General features: G+C 31.9%; 1 protein-coding gene across 2 annotated transcripts in view; it reads left to right on the top strand.

The window, feature by feature from the left end:
- The window catches only part of LOC129953384 (uncharacterized), a 36,260-nt gene that overhangs the window by 1,721 nt on the left and 14,840 nt on the right, over positions 1-19,699 (top strand). For both annotated transcript variants that reach the window (XM_056066537.1, XM_056066538.1), the window contains exon 3: positions 19,196-19,494. In XM_056066537.1, coding sequence (XP_055922512.1) covers positions 19,196-19,494 — 299 coding nt within the window. The remainder of the gene's footprint in view (positions 1-19,195; positions 19,495-19,699) is intronic.

Genomic DNA, 19,699 nt, shown 5'->3' with positions numbered 1-19,699 from the left:
TTTCCTTAAAAAAAATAGGTTAATAAATATCACTTACAATTTCTATCACAACTAAATGGAACAACTGCTTTTCCATTGAAATAAAAAAAGGAAACAAAAAATAGTGTGATATAAATCAAACACACAAATTAGAAAACTAGGCAAATTTAAAAATAAGGTATTTAAATAGCCCGTGTCTTTTTTTCAGAATTGTATTCGAGTGTCCTTTAAAATAATTATCGATACGGTATGAAAAATACGGGGAATTTACAGGTTTAAGCGTGTAAGTTGATAGAATTCCTACACTATAAGTTATAAAAATGACGTTTAAGTTGAAACGTAAGTTTGATATTTAAAAACGAAAGTTAAATCTAGTTTGAAATTTCTTGAATGACAAAAAGAAACCGAAATTTTCTTAAACTACTAAATAATCCCTTCGTAAAATGTCATTCGCTCTTCTGTTCACGTTTTAACGAGCAACTAGTTAAAATTTAAAATTTTAAAATTGGCATGAAATATAATTCAATTTTAATATCCTATATTTTTGCAACTTCAAAAACATAGGTTGTAGCTTTTTTCACGAGCTGCCCCATCGCGGTGTCTTTTTTATAAGTGTTGGCAATAGTTTTTTGGTTTTCTGCTCGTGAAAATAATTTTATTTTTGTATTGTAATTATATAAAAGTTTTGTTCCTATTCGAAATACTGGAAATGAATAAGTTTATTTTTGTTTACAGTACTTTATTTTTTAAGATATGTACAAATTATTTATTTGGGGTTTATAACTTTTTTGTTTAAAACTTTAAATCTTTCATTTAAAGCTCGGATTCCACAAATTACTCACCCATAACCCACCCCATCTTCTGCACTCATTATAACTTTTATAGGCCAAAATTGATTTATCAACTTTTACATATAAAATTGAAACAACAAATCAATCGAATTTAATTGTTTTTGTCCTTTATTATTGAAATAAGAAGGAAACATGGATTTTAATCCTGCAGTATTCCCAAAAAAAAATGGATTACAAATTCAATCCGCTCGACGACGACTGCAGGGTTAAGGCCTTTACTTCTAGAACTCAATAAAAAAGAAGTTAGAAACAGATGCCTTATTATCGACAATACAAAAATAAAGTTGGTGGCAAACACTTAAGTTTAGGCAATTATGATTGATTTGTATATATTCAATTAATTCCCCAATCAAGATTATGAAGCTTAAAATCGAAGTTTATATAATGCATGGTAATCAGGTAAGTAAATATGTATAAGCCTTAAGAACATAAGTTATTAGTCCCGTTCCAATTTATACCGACAGCTGTTTGAACAGCTAAGTTGCCTATTGTAATACCTCGTGATTTCAAGGATATGAAGAAATTTCTTATGTACTCGTACCATACATACATATACATTTGAAGAAAAAAGGTATTGAATATTATAAAATGATAATGTGTCACTTGTGTGTACAAACTGTTTGAAGTATACGATGCTTTTAAGTCTCATAATATACTTAATTTTGTAGTTGGAATATGACCCATGCTAATAACTTCGCATCTTGAGTCTGTCGATTTGTCTTGCTCAAGACTTTAACGAAATATTCCTATTATATATTATATTTTTTTTATTTTGCTAATACTTGAGTCGAAAACCATTTCTCAACATTTTTTTTCTTTGTTGTACATTTAATTTAGTTCTCAGTTGAATTTTTCTATAAAATTTAACCAAACTTTTTTAACAATATTTTGCATTAACAACATTTTTAGTCGAAACCCTATTTTTGTAGGATTTCTTGAAAGTTTTTATTTCTTATGTAAATAAATGCAGATTGTATTTTTGTAAAAAATTTTGCACAGAATGAAATCATTTTGAAGTCGATACTTTCAATTTTTCACGAGATATCGGAATCGAACACCACTTTTTACCAATTTTGCGTATAAGGTTTTGTATATTTTAATTTAGTAAAAGTAGAAGATAATATTTTTTATAAGTTGAAATAAATTTTTGAAAAATTCTTAGTTGAAAATCAATTTTCACCAAGTTTTAATAATGTTTTGTTTGTGTCTTTTTTTAAAATTTTTTATAACAAAACTATCAATTCGACTTCAAAATTTTTCAAGATGTCAAAATCGTTGTTTTTCGTTGCATATTTTGGAGAAAATCATTTTCGTTCGTATGTATGAACAAACCTTTAATTGAATGGTTTTCAAGATTATGCTAGTTTGGTATCACTCCACATGTGATACAGTTTGGCATCGCTAGCGTTATTGATTCGTGAGATTTTTTGGGTTAGATAAAATGTTCAGTTTTTTTGTTCAAATTATTATGGTAAAAACACCCATTTATTTGAGTATCCTTTCCGCATCTTTCTGCGTTATTACAAGTACCACACAATTTATTTGAAGTCGATATCTCTTCCGGTTCTTGAGATATGGACAACGAAAAAAGCTTAGTACATACGTTCACACAGACATCTCTCTGAAAATCTTTTATTTAGTGTCTTGTGACCTTGAAACTTCATGAAATGTCCCAATTTTCAATTTGATCGGACCGATTACAAGTTAAATATTAGCATGAATGTTGCTTCCACTTATATTTATTTCAACTTTCTAGAACTTCCTCTACACAAAGCAAACTAACCTCTTAACACCTCTATTTTTACCACGTTGGTTTTAGTCAATTGGAAATTAGAATTGGTCGACTACAAAATCATGATCCATATTTCTAAGGAATTCGAATTCCATCATTGTAGTTTTTTAAAATATCGGTGTTTTAAGAATTATCTATAGCTATGTGCATATATGGCTTTGCTATCCACAGGGAACAAAAGAAAAAGCATAAAAATCATGCGAATGAAAATTATTTAAGTGTTTTAACATTTATTTTCCGGGAAAAATGAAAACCCATTACCATTATCGTGGCTTAATTATTATGTTTAATAACGCCTGAGCAATTAATTATCTTCATGAACTTATGGAGGTTTTTTGGAAAAGTGGATAAAATATTCAAAAACGATTTAAGTGGTCAGTAATGGCCTTAAGCACCACACCATCATATACCATTGATATGTTCATTGTGGGTGTCAGCTTATTTTATTTTCGTATTTTTAGGGAGAAGATGAAATGCCATGCGGAATGCACAAATCATGGATCAAATTTTTGAAAATGCAAGTATCTACCTACGTATGTACATATAATATATATGTATGGTGTAGGTACAGGCGCTAAGCGTCATGTGAAAGTGTTCATCAAGAGATGAGGATGAATGAAATCATCACATTGTAAACTTAAATTGTAGATATCAATACGCAGAAAATAATATTATTCTGAAGGAATTAAAAGGCGTGCAACTGTTCAGCTTATTGTTCTTTAGATATTTCCAACTTGAGAGCTTTAATCCAATTTACAGACTTGGCAAAATGATACAAGAGATACTATATCCTACTTGTATATCCTACGTTCTAACTGTTTCGATGGAAACAAATTTGTTTCGAAAACCCACTTTTTAACTTCACAAACCTATGAAAAAAAATGTTTAAATGTTAAATTCCATTCTAAAGTTTGAAGATATCTTATGTAGGATAGGATTGAAAAAAGAAAGAGAATAGAAAAAACTATTGCTAATTATTGTGTGTCTAGTTCAGCGGAGAACTTTTTGGCTTGAGAAGGAAGGTATTACTTAAAATACTTATACGACATTCTTAGACATTTCTTATATTAGATAATATACGCCCATGCATGTTTATATTCGTTTCCTCAATGTCCTTGACCAACTTCAAAGCATCCTTAACTAACCAACCCCCCCACCTCCTTCCTTCACAAATGCCTGATTTACTTTGGCCCATTCCATATCTTATCTTATCTTATTATATCGTCCCTAATATCTGCTTTGATAACAGTGATTTCACATATAGTAAACTTGAACCGAAGTTCAAGGGATGATTCCACGTTATTACCTTCCCTTTAAATTTTGTATAACATTAACCTTCTTTATAAACTTATGAAAAAAACAAAATTATTTTCTCATAATACTACCAAGTCTTGGATTCAAATTTCCAGAAATGGACAGTACAAAAGATGGATATAAATAATCTAAAAAAAATCATAGTCAAGCCCATAACAACACAGGTTATCTAAAAGAGAACCCCACACTGATAACAGCTGTTCGTAAAGAACAAAATGTAAGTAGGAGTAGGTATTTTGGTTTCCTTTTAAAATTATACATTTTTCCTTATCATCCTATGAATCAGAATCAGAAGGGAGAGAAGTTGGGGGAGGGGAGGAGACGTTGGGACACAGGAAATAAAAAACATCCTTCATGAAAGGATGCTAAGGCATAGTGTATTTCTTCTTATAATAAGTTTCACTAAATCGAGATTGTTGAATGTGATGCCATGCCGGCCTTCGCGACATAGAAGACATTGCTACGGTATTAAACGCCATCGCCATACCAAGTCGAAAACACTCTCAAGGTCTCAAGTAGGTATTTTTAGAACATCATTTAACGAAGAGAAATGACTGATGAAAACTATGTGTATACATCTCCAAACAGCACACATGGTTTCTATACTTTCTTGTTCTTGGAAAGTTTTTCAAACACTTTCGATGGACGCCGATGCGTGTGGGAGGACTGAAATTAGATAAAAAAGTTTTTATCAGTTCAAATTAGAGCACTGATTGAAATATTACATACATATATAGGTACGGTACGGTACGGTACGGTACGGATACATATCTTTCTATAAACCTACTCCTACAAATGTAATTAAATGGATGATGATTTCTTTCTCAAGGTAACTTTATTAAGTAAGGCTTGATATGAAATATGCGAGCAGGTGTATGCATCTGCCTTATATTCAATAAATAGATTAAGTTTCCACTAACTTAGAGAACTTATTGTATATAAAATGCGAAGTATTTGTGAAGGCTATACATATGTACATGTATTCAAACAGGTTGATTTTATTCGGCTAAAGGCTTTGAATATTAATTTTATATTTATAATTTGGAATTCTTGTTATCTCTAATTTGCGAAAATAAGACCAGAGTAGGAATGAATATAAACATGGAAGTTATTGGAATCAGTCCGATTTGTCGAATTGAAAAGTTTGACATTTTTCGCCGTTTTACCCTAGTATCTTTTTTCTTCGTCCATATCTCAAAAACCATTAAACATATGGACTTCAAATAAATGTGGACTGTGTCAAATAAATGTTGCTATACAGATAATAATTCCAAAAGATGCAGGACTCTCAAAAAATTGAGTGGGTGGTTTTCTTACCATAGCAATTATGTGCGATTATAATTTGAAAAAAAATCAATTAAAGGTTTTTTTAAAAACGAAGAAAATGATTTTATCACCAAAATATTTGTATGCAACGAAGAATAACGTTTTTGACATCTGGTCAAATTTTGAGAACATTTTTTTTTAAAACATTAAAAAAAAACATAACTAAAACTTGGTACAAATGTATCTTCCACATAAATACCCTTTCAAAAATGTAAGGTATTGGATTCATCCTTTACATAATGTAACGGGTAATCCATTTTGTGGTTTTAAAAGTATATTGCTGGAACTCGACATCTGTCAGTTAAAAGTCATTTGACATTTACGAAAGTTGATCTACTACAAAAATGGTGATTCTGCCATAGCCACATATCGTACTTAAAGAGGAGATTGTAGTTTACATAATCGCCCAACTACGCAAGCAATTGGCTTTTGCCAGTAGTAGATTGGTTACGAATATTGTAGGGCCTGTGCATCATCATTTCGCTCGTAGCACTGATAATATCGATGCTGTGCTGATTGGACCTTACTTCTTCGAAAACGACTGTCACCGTCAATACAGAGCGTTATGGTCACATGATAACTGACTTTTTTTTGCCTGCTATTGAAGAATACCATAAAACTATATTACTAAGATAACAAAAGAAATAAGGCATGGAAAACTTATCTAAAATACTCTGTCTCCAATCAACTTCTCTTTTTATGTTGAACTTTTTAACGAATTTAAGTCCCTTTCTAATTTTGTATATGCTATATGTGTTTCTGATATGGGCACCTCTTTGAAAGAGGATAATAAACAATTATAGAAACTTGTAAACTTAAAGAAAAAACAGATGGCTTTCCAGTTAACTTCACTTACAAGAACCTTCCATTGGATAAAACTGTTGATATCTGTAACGATTTCACAACAAATTTTGTGTATTATTTGTTAACAGCCCAGAAGAAGTTGATGAAGTATATTTTCATAATCTTCACACCTTTTGGCAAATTAGCTGTAGTGACATCCCTGTGCTACCAGAGTACGGTCCTTGATCTTTTATCTGTGTTGAATGGTGACTGCTCAGCCTGTCCAGAAGCATTCAACGATAGTATTAAAAGTGTGTAGAAATGCTTTAGTTAACCCCTAACGTTCACATTCAAGCTTTCTCTAAAAACAGGCAAATTTCCCAATATATGAAAGACGTCATTTCTAAAACCAATTTTCAAGAAGGCTAACAAGGCGGATATAACCAACTACAGACCCATTGCAAAGCTTCCTTGCATTCCTTAATTGTTTGCACAAGTTGTTTGTGAAAGTGTAGCATTTGTATAGAAAAAAAATCTCATTTGCGATTTTCTAAAGCTTTTGACCAACTTAGCCACGAAATTATTTGATTTAAACTAAAGGCTCTTGGTTTTCCACCAGATCAAAAGATCTTAGATCAAATCATACCTTGAAAACAGATCCTATGAGGTAAAATTTAGAAATTGTCATTCTGAACCAATCTGCTCAATCTGGGAAGCCATCTTACCCCTTTTCTATTCATCCTGTCTATTAACGAAGTATCATTATGTTTACACTCAAGGGAAGTTCTTATTTTTGCTGATGACATGAAAATTTTAAAGATTATAAAGTCCACCCAAGATCAAATCCTTTTACAAGCCGACATTGATAGTTTCAAATTTTGGTGTGGCAATAATAGCCTTACCCTCAACCCTTTAAAATGCCACACGATAAATTTTACTAAAAAACGAGTCGTTAGTGTATTTCATTATTGTATATCACAGCAAAAACTCTCTTTCATCTCCACATTTTAAAGATTTAGGTGTTCATTTCTGTTCCAATTTAGAATTTACACATCACATAATTTGATTGTCAATAAGGCAAGTTCTATACTTCCCTATGTTACGCTTTCTTTGTATAATTGCCTCGTATCTGTATATTCGTCCTCATCTTGAATATGCTTCGCGGGTATGAACTTCCTATTACGAAATTCATAGAAAACGTATTGAATCAATTCAAAATAATTTTAATCGCTTGGCCCTAAAAGGTCTTCCTTGGGATGATCCTTATGACGTGTTAATAATGACTTAATATTTCTTCATAAACTCATTAATGGTAAAATTGTTGCACCTTATTTGCTATTTTGTGTACATTTGAATTGTCGAGGCGAAACTCATCACATGCGTACTTTTGACTTCCATAGAACTTACCATGGAAAGAATGAAGCTTTAAGTCGAACGAGCATTTTATATAACTTAAACTGTTCATCGATTGATTTAAATTTCAATATGATAATAAATAAATTGGGTGGCTCAACAGTCCTTTCGGAACCAGGGCCGAGTAACTTACAACTCTCAACTATTCCTGCATGCTAGTACTGTTGTCAGGAATGGAAGGGACCTACAATTGTAGGCGGAATCCGAATGGCTAATTTGAGAAAGCATTTTTTCATGACTAGAATTACTCTTGAAGGATTTGTCTATTCCTCGCAAGAGGCGGTACCCGCGCAAATTATTTTTTTTTAAAATTAAGGTGGCACAGGCAGGGATTGAACCCAAGATCCCTGGCATGACAGTCCAACGCATTTTTTTTTTTTTTTTTTTTAAATTCATTTTTATTTATTCAATCTTAAACCTATCTTAAAGCTAGACAAAAATTCATAAAACTAGCCTAATTATCCATAACTTAAAACTAACTTAATGGTCCCATACGGACACTCTAAGCTAAACTATAACACTAATTACTAATGCCTTTCGGCCTTAAGATCTATTTTACTTCAATTTAAATTTTATTTGTTTTGTTTTCATTAGAAAATTTTGAAAAAAACTAATATCAATAACCTTTTTTTATTTTTACTTACAAACTACTTAAAATAAGGTCCTTAAATAAAACTTAAAACTAACTTAAACTACCTATTCTACCTATAAACTACTTAAAACTAGAACAACCACAGCAGCAAATCTAACGTGTTTTGTTTTTATATTTTACTGTCTTTTTTGTATGTTTTTTTTTATTCCATGTTTTTTTTTGCTTTGATTTTTTTGTTTTTAATTTTTTTTGTTTTTTTTTTTTATTTTTATTTTTTAATTTTTTTTTGTATTTTTTTTTTGTGCCACCATGCCTATTCTACTTAAAACTAAACCCTAAAACTATAAAATAAGTATGTAAGCCGGCCAAGGATTAAACTCCATCCCGACCTACCCATTATCAAGTGCCGATTGAAGCCACCAAAACTGGTTCTCCTGCTTCACCCTATCAGTTCGGTCCCGTTCGGACACAGCCCTACTGAACCGAAGGAGCTCTGCTCCGCCTTGTGCCATGACGTCCCGATTGTACAGGAGTCGCCTATCCACGGTTCTTCGTCTGACGTGGTAGATTAACGGGACTGCCAATCTATCCTGTATCAGACCGCATTTGTCTAAAAAGAGGAATGCCTCTGGTGGAATGAACCCGCTCAAGCGTGCACTTTCAAAATACTCGTCGTTCGGATAGAACGCCCCGAAAATTAAATTGTTGGTCGAAGACATAGCTCTTGCAATGTGACCTCGAACGAGTTTTATCACGAAATTGTCAATTCTGTTGATTCGAGCCCCGTTGTATAGGACCTCGTTTGAATAGTAATGCACATAAGAAGATTCGGCTGTTCGATATAAGCCGGTACAGCGTCGTAAACACTGCCGCTCGAACACCCGAAACTTCTCCATCTGGGAAGGGGCAACGTTGAACCACACAGGACAACCATAAACGATCATTGGCCGTATGAGGGCCATGTAGAAAATTACCTTCATTCTGGGGTCAGTCCAACGCACTACTCATCATGCCACAGGGGTACTACATTTCAATAAGGTGGGATTAAAATCATTGTTTAGAACCAATGCTCCAATATCGTAAACGTCTTTATTTTATTTTTTTGTACTGTAATAATTCATGTTAAATGTTAATAATTATTTGTTTTGTATTTTGTGCGTGTGTTAGGCAGACATCTTTCTAAAAATCTTTTATTTCGACTCTAGGGACCTTGAAACGTCGAGAAATGTCAAAATTTTAATTTGACAAATCAGACCCATTACAATAACTTCCTATGGGAAGTTAATTAGCTTAAATTTAATTATTTTCTACATTCAGTAAAATGTTTATAAAAACCTATTAGTCTATGATTCATAAAAATTAATATCCGCAAAACATAATATGGAAAATTTTAATAAATGATGTTTTCTCGGTATCTCGTTAAGAAATGAAAATGATTTAATTATTTGATAAATTTTCTGAGAAAAATCCAATCTGTATAAAAGAAATAAAAACTTTCAAATTGTTAAAATTTGTTTTGGACTAAAAACTCGTTAGAAAAAATAGATTAAGAAATCAAACTATTTCATCATCATCATGTATGCAAAATATTGTTGGTCATTTTAAAATTTCTTAGAATAATTTGACAAACCACTTTTTTAACAAAACACGAAAACCTACAAACCTTTTAAGCAAGACAAATCGACAGACGGGATGGAAGTTATTAGTGAGGGTCGCATCCCAGCGTTCTTTTATATGTAATTGGTTGTTGTTATTATTATTTTATTATTGCCAATCCATGGAACACATGTTTTTTAAATAAACTCGTATATTCTTCAGAATACAATATTATGAACATTTAATATATATTTTTTTCCCATTCGATAGAGCCTTTTTATTTGTATATTTATTCAAAAGGTGCCGCAAAAGCTGTCATCCGGTGTTCTTTTGTGATTTTTGTATACCTTATACCTGTATGCGTATAGGTATGAACAATTTTGGTCTTTACCTTTGAATTTCGCGTTCGTTTGGAATATAGCGATTCATCATAAATGTATCTTCCGATGTGAAGCAAAAACTTTTGCCTCACGTTTTACTATTCATCTCGCGAGCAAAACAAATATACATATATGTACCAATCAACCCCTGCTGGATAGAACCATTCCTTTAAGCTTTGTAGGTAGGTTAGGTACGTAGGCGGGTTGGGTGTTTAAATCCTTTTATAACTTTTAAATAACCAAAATTTCAACTGTTCTGTTCTGGGAAATTTATATGAATCACAATTAAAAGTACTCGCTAAACTAAATGGAAATGTTAAATTTCGAAATGTAAATGTAAGTAACACCACACAAGGTAAGTTTCAGTTTGTTGTTTTAACTAAACACAATTTTCTAGTTACCTGAAATCCTTGCTTCTTGCTCACAGCAAAATATTTATAGTTTATTTGTTTTATAAAAGTGATGGAGAGCAGCACCAGGCAAGCAAACACAAGGCAATGAAAAGTAAATAAAATACACTTTTCAACTTGTGTCTACTTAGTTATGCTTTACTTTTGCTACAAGACTTAAAATGTGGGTTTATTAATTTTTCACGTGAAAAGTGCAATATAAGTTTGATGCAGTGGGATTGCATTGGTGATGGGTCGACGGACGGGTATTTGAATTGCTTTTTACAAAATTTTATTTTTGTAAACATTTCGATTTCAAAATTGATGATGGTTAGCGATATCAAAAGGAAGGAAAAGTAAGATTGGTACAAACATTCCCAACTTATGGACCTGGATGGTTATACTTATTTAACAAACACTAAAGCTATGCTTCGTCTTCTTTAAACCTTGTTTATCCTTAAATTTCGTTAACCTTGATTCTTAAAGTGTTGAATATAGCTCTATACCTTTCGGACCTACCCAAAAACGGACGCGACCCCTTTAACCCCTCGCTAAGGTATCTTCAGTAGAAAAAGTTCCAAGAAAAACATAAGGTCCATAGACCCTGTTTCAATTTCTGTAGCTTTAAGGTCTTTGGACATTCTTAACCCAGATATGTAAATCAAGAATGCCGTAGGCCTAGTCACATCGACACTTTGAAAATATAAGTAGAACCAAATAAGCAAAACTTTTTAAGGCCAAACATTCAAAAGTAGACATGTAAAATATTTTTGTTCATGATATTTCTTTTTTATTATATGTGTTGCAAGCATCGGTTCTTTTGAGGTAATTTTTAACCACTTTGACGAATGTTAGTTTTAGTTTTCAGGTGTTCAAGAGTTAAAGGTTTAAATGTATATATGGTCTGACGCGTAGCCCCACAAAAAAAGTCCAGCGGTGTCAAATCGCATGATCTTGGGGGCTAGTTGATATCGCCACGACGAAACATTTCGCGGCCAGGAATGGTTTCTTGCAATAAAGCCATATTCGCTCGAGTAGTGTGGCATGTGGCACCGTCTTGTTGAAACCACATATTCTCCAAGTCTTATTCTTCAATAGCAGGCAGAAAAAAGCCGGTTATCATGTGACCATAACGCTCCGAATTGACGGTGACAGTCGTTCCATAGTTGTTTTCGAAGAAGTAAGGTCCAATCACACCTGACCAAAGAGCTCATTAAAAAAATCTTAACCTAAAAACATGTAATTAAAAAAAAAAAAAAAAAAGTGTTAAAAAAAAACTTTTTCTTAGAAAAAAACATACTCTTTAAAACTATTCTTCGTGAAAAATTTTGACATTGGTCAAAGTAAGCCCATTTAAAGGCATGAAAAACAAAATGGGTTTTGCACTTGCCCCACAGGTGTACAGTTTTTGCTTTTTTTATTTGGTGGACACAAAGAGCATCTTTGAGCATCAGAATTTGAATCGTGATCACTTGTCAACAAAAATTCTTCTCCACAGTCAGAGAAATCATTTTCTGAATTATTGTTCGGCCTTTTATTCCGCACAGATCCCGAATTTGGTTCAAAATGTTTTCTTGATTTTCATCCATATTTTCTCGATTTGCGATTAAAAATACCACAATACCTGCAATACAATAAAACAACCAAATAAACAAAAAAATAACGTATTTACAGTCGTGGGTCCAGGGTACCCAAGCGTATCCTAATACTGACCTAAGGAGAAGCGAGCGAAACGCGTCCTTCTCACTGGACACACGTTGGTTTACTGAAGAAAGGTACCTAGAAGCAGAAAGGGCTACGGCGACAGCTGCGTTTTTTACGGAGGTTTTAAGTTTGTTCGTGGGTCCACTGGACAATCGAATTCAGTTAAGGGTTGAGATTACAAAAATTACAAATATGAAATTAATATCGAAGTTCCTTCCGTTTATTTATTTTTAAACTATATTTATAATTGTTCAAGTTTGATGTTTTAAAAAAAAATTGAAAAAACTAACACTTTTTTTTAATTATTATTCAAATGGCTGGGTCTCTTCTTCTCTGGATTTTAGTTAAGTTGGATAAGGATAACCGAGAAATAGCCAACATAAAATAACTTATTTTCAAATTCTCAAAATCAATTTAAACCTATTTTTCTCATTTTCAATAACGTCAAGATATTTTCAAAATTGAAATTTAAATCTTTTTTTTTATTTCCTCAATTATTTACCTTCAAATTTTCAAAATTTCCAATTTCAGATTCAAATTTTTTTCATTTCAATGAATTCTTCTTATAATTAAATGGTATAATGAAAAGAAAGAACTTTTGTGGCATCTCTTTTTTAAAAAAATTCTTTAGCATTACTACTTTTCTTACTTTCTCCTCGTTTTTTCTTTGTTGTAGAAATAAAATATCTATACATCAATTTGTTTATTTATTTTTAAATATTAATCTAATATCAAATGAAACTTAACTTAAATTTTAAATAGACACGAAAATTAAGTTTAAATAAAATTTTGTAAAGTAGGGAATACACATTAATAACAAAAGTTTCGAGTTGATTTATTTGGGCCATTCAATCATTTTTTTTTTTTGATATGCATGGTTTGGAGGGGAATGTGAGGCTATCACAACACCTTGGTCTTAGAGTCATTTAAATGAATCCATACAAAACTCTTTGTAGCTTTTTTCTCTTTTTTAAGCGAGCACATATCTTTTGTATATTTTGGTGAGAGAAAGTAAAAACCCACCCGGACTAAAGCGGCCGTAGATACTCTGACATTGGGAAAATTAAATTTCATCCCAAACCAAAATATAACAATGTATTTTTTTTTTAATTTATTTTATTTATTTATTCATCAAGCAGAGACACAGCTCTTGAAGACTAGTTAAAAATATTTAACAATATAGGTACAAATATAACAAAATAATTACATAATTACTAACCACCGAGATTGAGACTTAGTAACAACCTTTTTTTAAAACAATCTCTACTCATATATAAATTAAGATCAATGACATTACATAAAAAGTCTTGTCTTAAACAGCGAGTTAAAGGTTCATTGGTTCCTTAATTAATCCAATGAAAAGGAATATAAAATAAACGATTATTTCGTAAGGTACGATTTGGAACGTGAAAACCCACTTACGAAAGTAAATCAGGGCAATTGATTGTATAATTAATTAAATCGCTTACAAACATGACATCAAAATATTTACGGCGTGTTTACAAGAATTGAATGCCTAATAACAGGCACCTCGATTTATATGATGGCATGTCGACATTCCATCGTAAAATCCGGATTGCTGTTCTTGTGAAGCGTTTCTGTATTCTTTCAATTCTATTAGCATGAGCAGCGCACAAAGGATTTCATATAGGAGAGCAGTATTCTAATATAGATCGTACAAATATATAGAGATCTTAAAGCAAAAGGATGTGAGAAGTTTTTACCATTCCTTGAAATGAAACCGAGCCTTTTTTTTCATCAATTGATCGAAGATCTGCTGATTACAAAATTACTACAAAATAATAAAGCTAATACGATATATACAGTTTTAAATTAAAGATCACACCCAAATCTTTTTTTTTTCATCAATTGATTGAAGATCTGCTGATTACAAAATTACTACAAAATAATAAAGCTAATAAGATATATACATATTTACAAGGAATTTTAGATTAAATTTAATTTATTAATCAATAACATATTTCAAGAATTTTTTTCTTAAAACAATCTCTATTCATTTATTTAGACCATAATTAGTCCTTTGAAGAGGAGGATAAAATAATACATTTGTTGTTTGGAACATGGAATGGAAATAATAAGCAAAACACAAGAATTTATTTGACATTTAAGCGTTTTTAAGGCAATAAGGGCGCACCTTGATTTATAATCCCCTAAAGTCCCAACCCAGTTAAGTTTTCGAAGTGCATAACGATTGAATTTTTTCTGAACTCTTTCTATTCTCAAAATATTATTTTCATAAAAATTGGACCAGACGATACACCAATATTCTTAAACAGGTAGAACTATAGACATAAATATGGTCTTCAAAGTATAGGCATCCTTAAAAAATTTGGAGTTCCGCTTCAAGAAACCTAAAAGTGTATTATCTTTAGATACCATGTAATCAACATGAGATCTAAAGTCAATCTTTGAATCAAATTCACCCGAAGATCATTTACTTCAATTACCCTAGAAGACTAACATCATGGAATTTATATTCAAAGTCAATAGGGGATGAAGACTTAGATACACTACAAATTTTACTATTCGAGTAATTCAGCTGAAGTATTGTAGTTGCACCAATTAAGAAAATTGTGTATATCATTACATTAATAAGCAATCTTCAAGTGAAGATAAATAAATAAATAAGGTGGTGCAACAGTCCATGAAGAACGAGGGCCTAGTGACTTACTCTCAACCATTTCTGTGTGCGAGTAATGTTGTCAGAGTGAAGATGTTGCTGTTAAACCTTCCACATCATTGGGGTACATCAAGCAGTTAAAATAAATAAATAAATTAGGTGGCGCAACAGTCCGTGGAGAACCAGATGGAGGGGACCTACAGTTTATGTGCTGAATCCGAACGGCTAATTAGAGAACACTTTTTCATGACAAGAATAACTCTTGGAGATTTTGTAAATTCTTCGCAAGAGGCAATACCCGTGCACAGGCAGGGATCGAACCCAAGACCTCTCGCATGCCACGGGTACTACATCAAGCATTTACAAAATTTAAAAACAGAAGGTAAATCATTTATAAAGATTATAAAAGATGGACCCAAATGACTGCCTTGTGAAAGACCCGACACCACGTCTATAAGATTTGAAACACAATGATCTATTTTAAAAGCTTGTTTTCTATCAGAAATGTATGAATCTAACCACTGCACTGTAAAAATGAAGCATTCAATCCTAACATCTTAAGCTTTTGTAGAAGAAGACCATGATGAACGTGGTCAAAGGCTTTAACAAAATCAGTATACAGGACATCAACTTGTCCACCCTTTTGTAGTTAAGTTTGATATGTAGGTGTAGATCCAAATGCAAATTTTCCATAATGTGCCGTAAGACAGTCCTAGTTCTTGAGAACGGTGATTAATCGACACATTCGGGTATTCGGCAACACTTTCACTTACAGCACCTATATTTTAAGTGGTACGAGCGAAACGATGATGCACAGGCCTTACAATATCTTTATCCAATACAGTCTCTTCAAATTTGTGTACAATTTTACCAATTGCTTGCGTAGTTCAACTATTATGTAAACCATAATATGTGGTTTTGGCCGAATCCCCATTTTTTAGTAGGTTTTAACAATTTGTGTGGGTTGTCCGATCCATTTTCGTAAATGTCAGACTTTCAACTGGAAAAAAAATTTTAATAACAACTTGTCGAATTCCAGCCCTATACTTAACCGCAACATGAATAACCCGTTATATATAGAATTTTAGCGTGTGCTTGCATCTGGTACTAGTTAGTTTATCCTTGCTTAAGTTTTTCAAATTTTCTAGTGCTTCTGGTATACCAGAGTGATTAAAATGGGTAACAATTTAACATTTAACAATTCTTGTAAGAACGGCTATTATTTCTATTCTCCCTCTCCCTGTTAAAGATTTTAACAATTTATCAATGTTTCGTTGAAGTTAATGAATATAACAGGCCCCTTCAACCAAATCTTCAGATATTCAGTGCTCAGTGAAACTCATAAACTGCCAATATTTTTTTGATAATTTCAAGATAATAGCTTGAATTTTTTAGTTAAGTTTGATATGTGTACGCTATACGAGCAATAGAAAAGAAGTGTATTCGTTTTATGTTTGATATACATATTCATTTTTTAAATTAAACTCCGAAGATTTTTAAATAATACTTTAATTTCAATATAAAAATAACAAGAAAAGGTAAAAAAGTATCTTGATTAAGGGAACTCAATAATAGCATTTTACTTTGGCTTCATTGGCAAAAAATGTGAAAAACAAGAAATAAATGAAAACTTGAAGTAAATAAGTTGTTAATATTTAGTTGTGAATCATTTTTTTATTGTAACGGCAGCACAGTCGTGCCTTATTTTTTCAATCAAGACTTCTAGTTCATTGATATTTGCGGTATAGCTTTCAAAACCTTCGCTTTGATACCTGTTCTCAAATTCCATATGAAATTTAGGTCGAGACTCGAGAGACTGAGCAAGCCACTCCATAAGTTCATTGTTCTTTACTCCAAACCATTGCTTTACTTTTCTATGTCTTTGTTTCGGGTCCCAATTTTATTGGAATGTCAAAATTAAAAATCAATAAAAAAGGCATTAAAATTATGAAAAAAGAACACATCGATCCCGAAGAAGCTTATCGAACCCATTTTCATCATATTGCCGAACAGTAAAGCTTGATTTCAAATTTTAAAAAAATCAAGAAATTATAATTCAATAAATATTGCAAGCGCTTAATAACAATAAATAACTATTGTTGTATTTGATTGTGTTTAACTTACTTGCGATATATAGGAACTTTCTTTTGAACTCGGGATTTGAATCAAACATGACATTCCAATGGTAGAGAAGTCAAAGTGGGTCCCCCCATTCTCTCTGTCTGACTGTCTGTCCTTGCCCCTACAGATCAAACCTTTGGGTCGATTGAGTTAAAAATGACATAAAATATAAATTTGTTGGTCAAAAAACAAAATTTCGGATTTACTCAAAAACGAACCACACTTTTTGAATTCAATTTTCTCTAAAATGTTTTTCTTAACTTAGCTCTTTCAATAAAAAATATGTTTGTATTGCTCCAGAAAGATATCGACCATAGAGCCGTTATTTTGTTTAAAAAGTATTCTCTAATCAACTAATCTACCGATTTTAATAATTTGTCTGTACAAGCTCTTATACCTTTTCAATAATATTTGATGATCAAAAATTTAATTCTTTTTATTTTTGATTTAAAAAAAAATACATAGCTTTTTTTAAACAAATTGAAATTAAAAACATACCAAAAATATTTATACATACAAAATTAATTTTGAAAAAAAAAAAAACACTAACAAGTACCTATATCTTTTAAGGAAATTAAGTTTTTTAGAAATCAGATGGCATTTAATTTCTTGAAAACATTCTTTTTTGCAGGTACATTAAATTGACTCTTAGGATACATGAAAAAGTTCGTGCATTTTGTTTTATTCAACTTGCAGTGCATTTTGCATCAGAATTGTGTAATACAGAGAAATGATAATACCCATGTTTTGTTGAAAATCTATCGATAGTTTAGTAGGATTTTACACTAATAACAACAATATCCATAGTATGAACAACACCGATAAAAGTTAGAGTAGAATCTTGGAATGGATGGGTTTTTGACATATATACTCGAGTCAAATCAAGCTCATTTCAACTCAATTCAGGAATATAAAGAACTGAGGCGATCTTCAAGCTTCAACACCAGATGTTAATGTAGAAGTCTATGAACAAACCCCCTACTTGAAGCAATTGTTAAATGAACTTTGTTTTTAGAATCTCAATTTCCAGATGTTTTCTTACCATTTCTTCTTGAAAATTGTCCATTTTATTAGTTTTAGTTCGTTTTTTTTTTGCTAAGTTAATTTTAACATTTGATTTTCACAAAACTTTCTTCTATTTGTGTATTTTTTTTAAATTATTATTCTGACAGTTGTACCAATTTTTAAATACAAAAATCTGGCTACTGCGGATCGTTTTGTTCGCAATTTCTCACTGTACTATGTATGGAATACCAAAAAAACGCACTTATGGCTGAATCACAAACAAGCTTCAGCATCCGCTTCGTCTGCGTTACGGTGGCCTTGCTTCCAGGTTGCTTTGAATGACATTTCTATTATTTCATCCCTCCAAAGAGCAAATATTTTGTTTGTTAACATTTTTTAACCGCTGTTGAATTGTCAGACAAAGCAAATGTTCAGATAATTGAACTAGAGCTTCCGTTTGGAGTCACATTACGTTACATTACGTTCTTTTCCTTACGATTGTCAAACGAAACGTGAGGTCGAAGCTCCATTGTGATAGAATGCATTGAATTCCTATGGCTGAACTCGTAAACGTCAGGCAACCCCGAAGTTGAAGCGTGTTTGTGTTTCAGCCATTAATGATTATGATTTATTAAGAAAGCTTTCATTTGATTTATTTAAAAAAAGGTTACTAAAACCAGGAGTTGATAAATGTATGTGTTTATATACTTATCTTAACTGTCTTCAAGCTTTTTCTTATAACTGAAATTTTTTTGATTAATTCTATTATTAAGTAAAATGAAATTAGGTGGCGCAACAGTCTTTAGATAACCAGGTCCTATAGTGACTTACAGCTCTCAGTCATTCCTGTGTGCGAGTCATTTTAGGTACGCCGGATCCAAACGACTAATTTAAGAAAGCACTTTTAATGAAGGATTTGTCAATTTCTCGCAAGTTCCGTATCCGTTACAAAAACTTAAAGTAGGCAGGGATTAAGCCCAAGACCTCTGCGTGACAGTCCTACGGACTACCCATCACATCACATTTAATCTATTTACATATCTCCTTCCATAGAGCCTTTTTTCCAATACTTTAAATTTTAATGACTCCATTCTTTTAGATTGTGAGCGCCTTCACAAATAATTTATTATCCCTACTTTTAAAAATTTGGAGACAAATTTGAAAATTAAGTTAAGCACATAATGCATCAATGAACGTCTTGTGAAACCTTCAATCTAAAAAAGTGTTTCAAAAATGTTAAACTACAAAATTTAATGCTAATTTGATATGTTATTATTTTGTATTTTATACTCTGCATTGATTATTTCAGAATCAATATCATGCAACTAGAATCATTCAAATTATTCTACTCCTGATTTTCCCACTGAGAAGCTGTTCAGTAAATGGTCAAATATCACATCATACAGAGTATGAAATTGCTACTGGACGTCGTAGCGGTGGAAATGGCGCTAGTGGCGCCAGTGGTGGCGCTAGCAGTGATAGCAATGAAGATGAGAGCATCAGCAGTCAACCAAATAGATTGCACACAAATGGCGAGATACTTGGACCTAAATCTTTTCCTTTAAGTGCCCAAGAGCCGAGCTGTGAGGAATTGCGAGCTATGTGGATGTAAGTACATAAAAGTCTTAAACATATTTTGTATTGGTAAAAATAAGTGTCGTGCCACACTTGGTAATATGATATGTTCTTAAAAAGTTGTAGAGTTATAAAATCAAACAAAACAGGTATCAAATCGGTAAACTTGGAGTCACCTAAAAAAAAAAACGCTGAGGAACCAGTTATAGCTATGATTGAAATTAATCACTGGAATTTT

This window comes from Eupeodes corollae, chromosome X, assembly GCF_945859685.1.
Source record: "Eupeodes corollae chromosome X, idEupCoro1.1, whole genome shotgun sequence".
Taxonomy (NCBI): domain Eukaryota; kingdom Metazoa; phylum Arthropoda; class Insecta; order Diptera; family Syrphidae; genus Eupeodes; species Eupeodes corollae.
The sequence above is the reverse complement of the archived record's forward strand: the minus strand, read 5'-3'. Positions and strand labels throughout refer to the sequence as shown.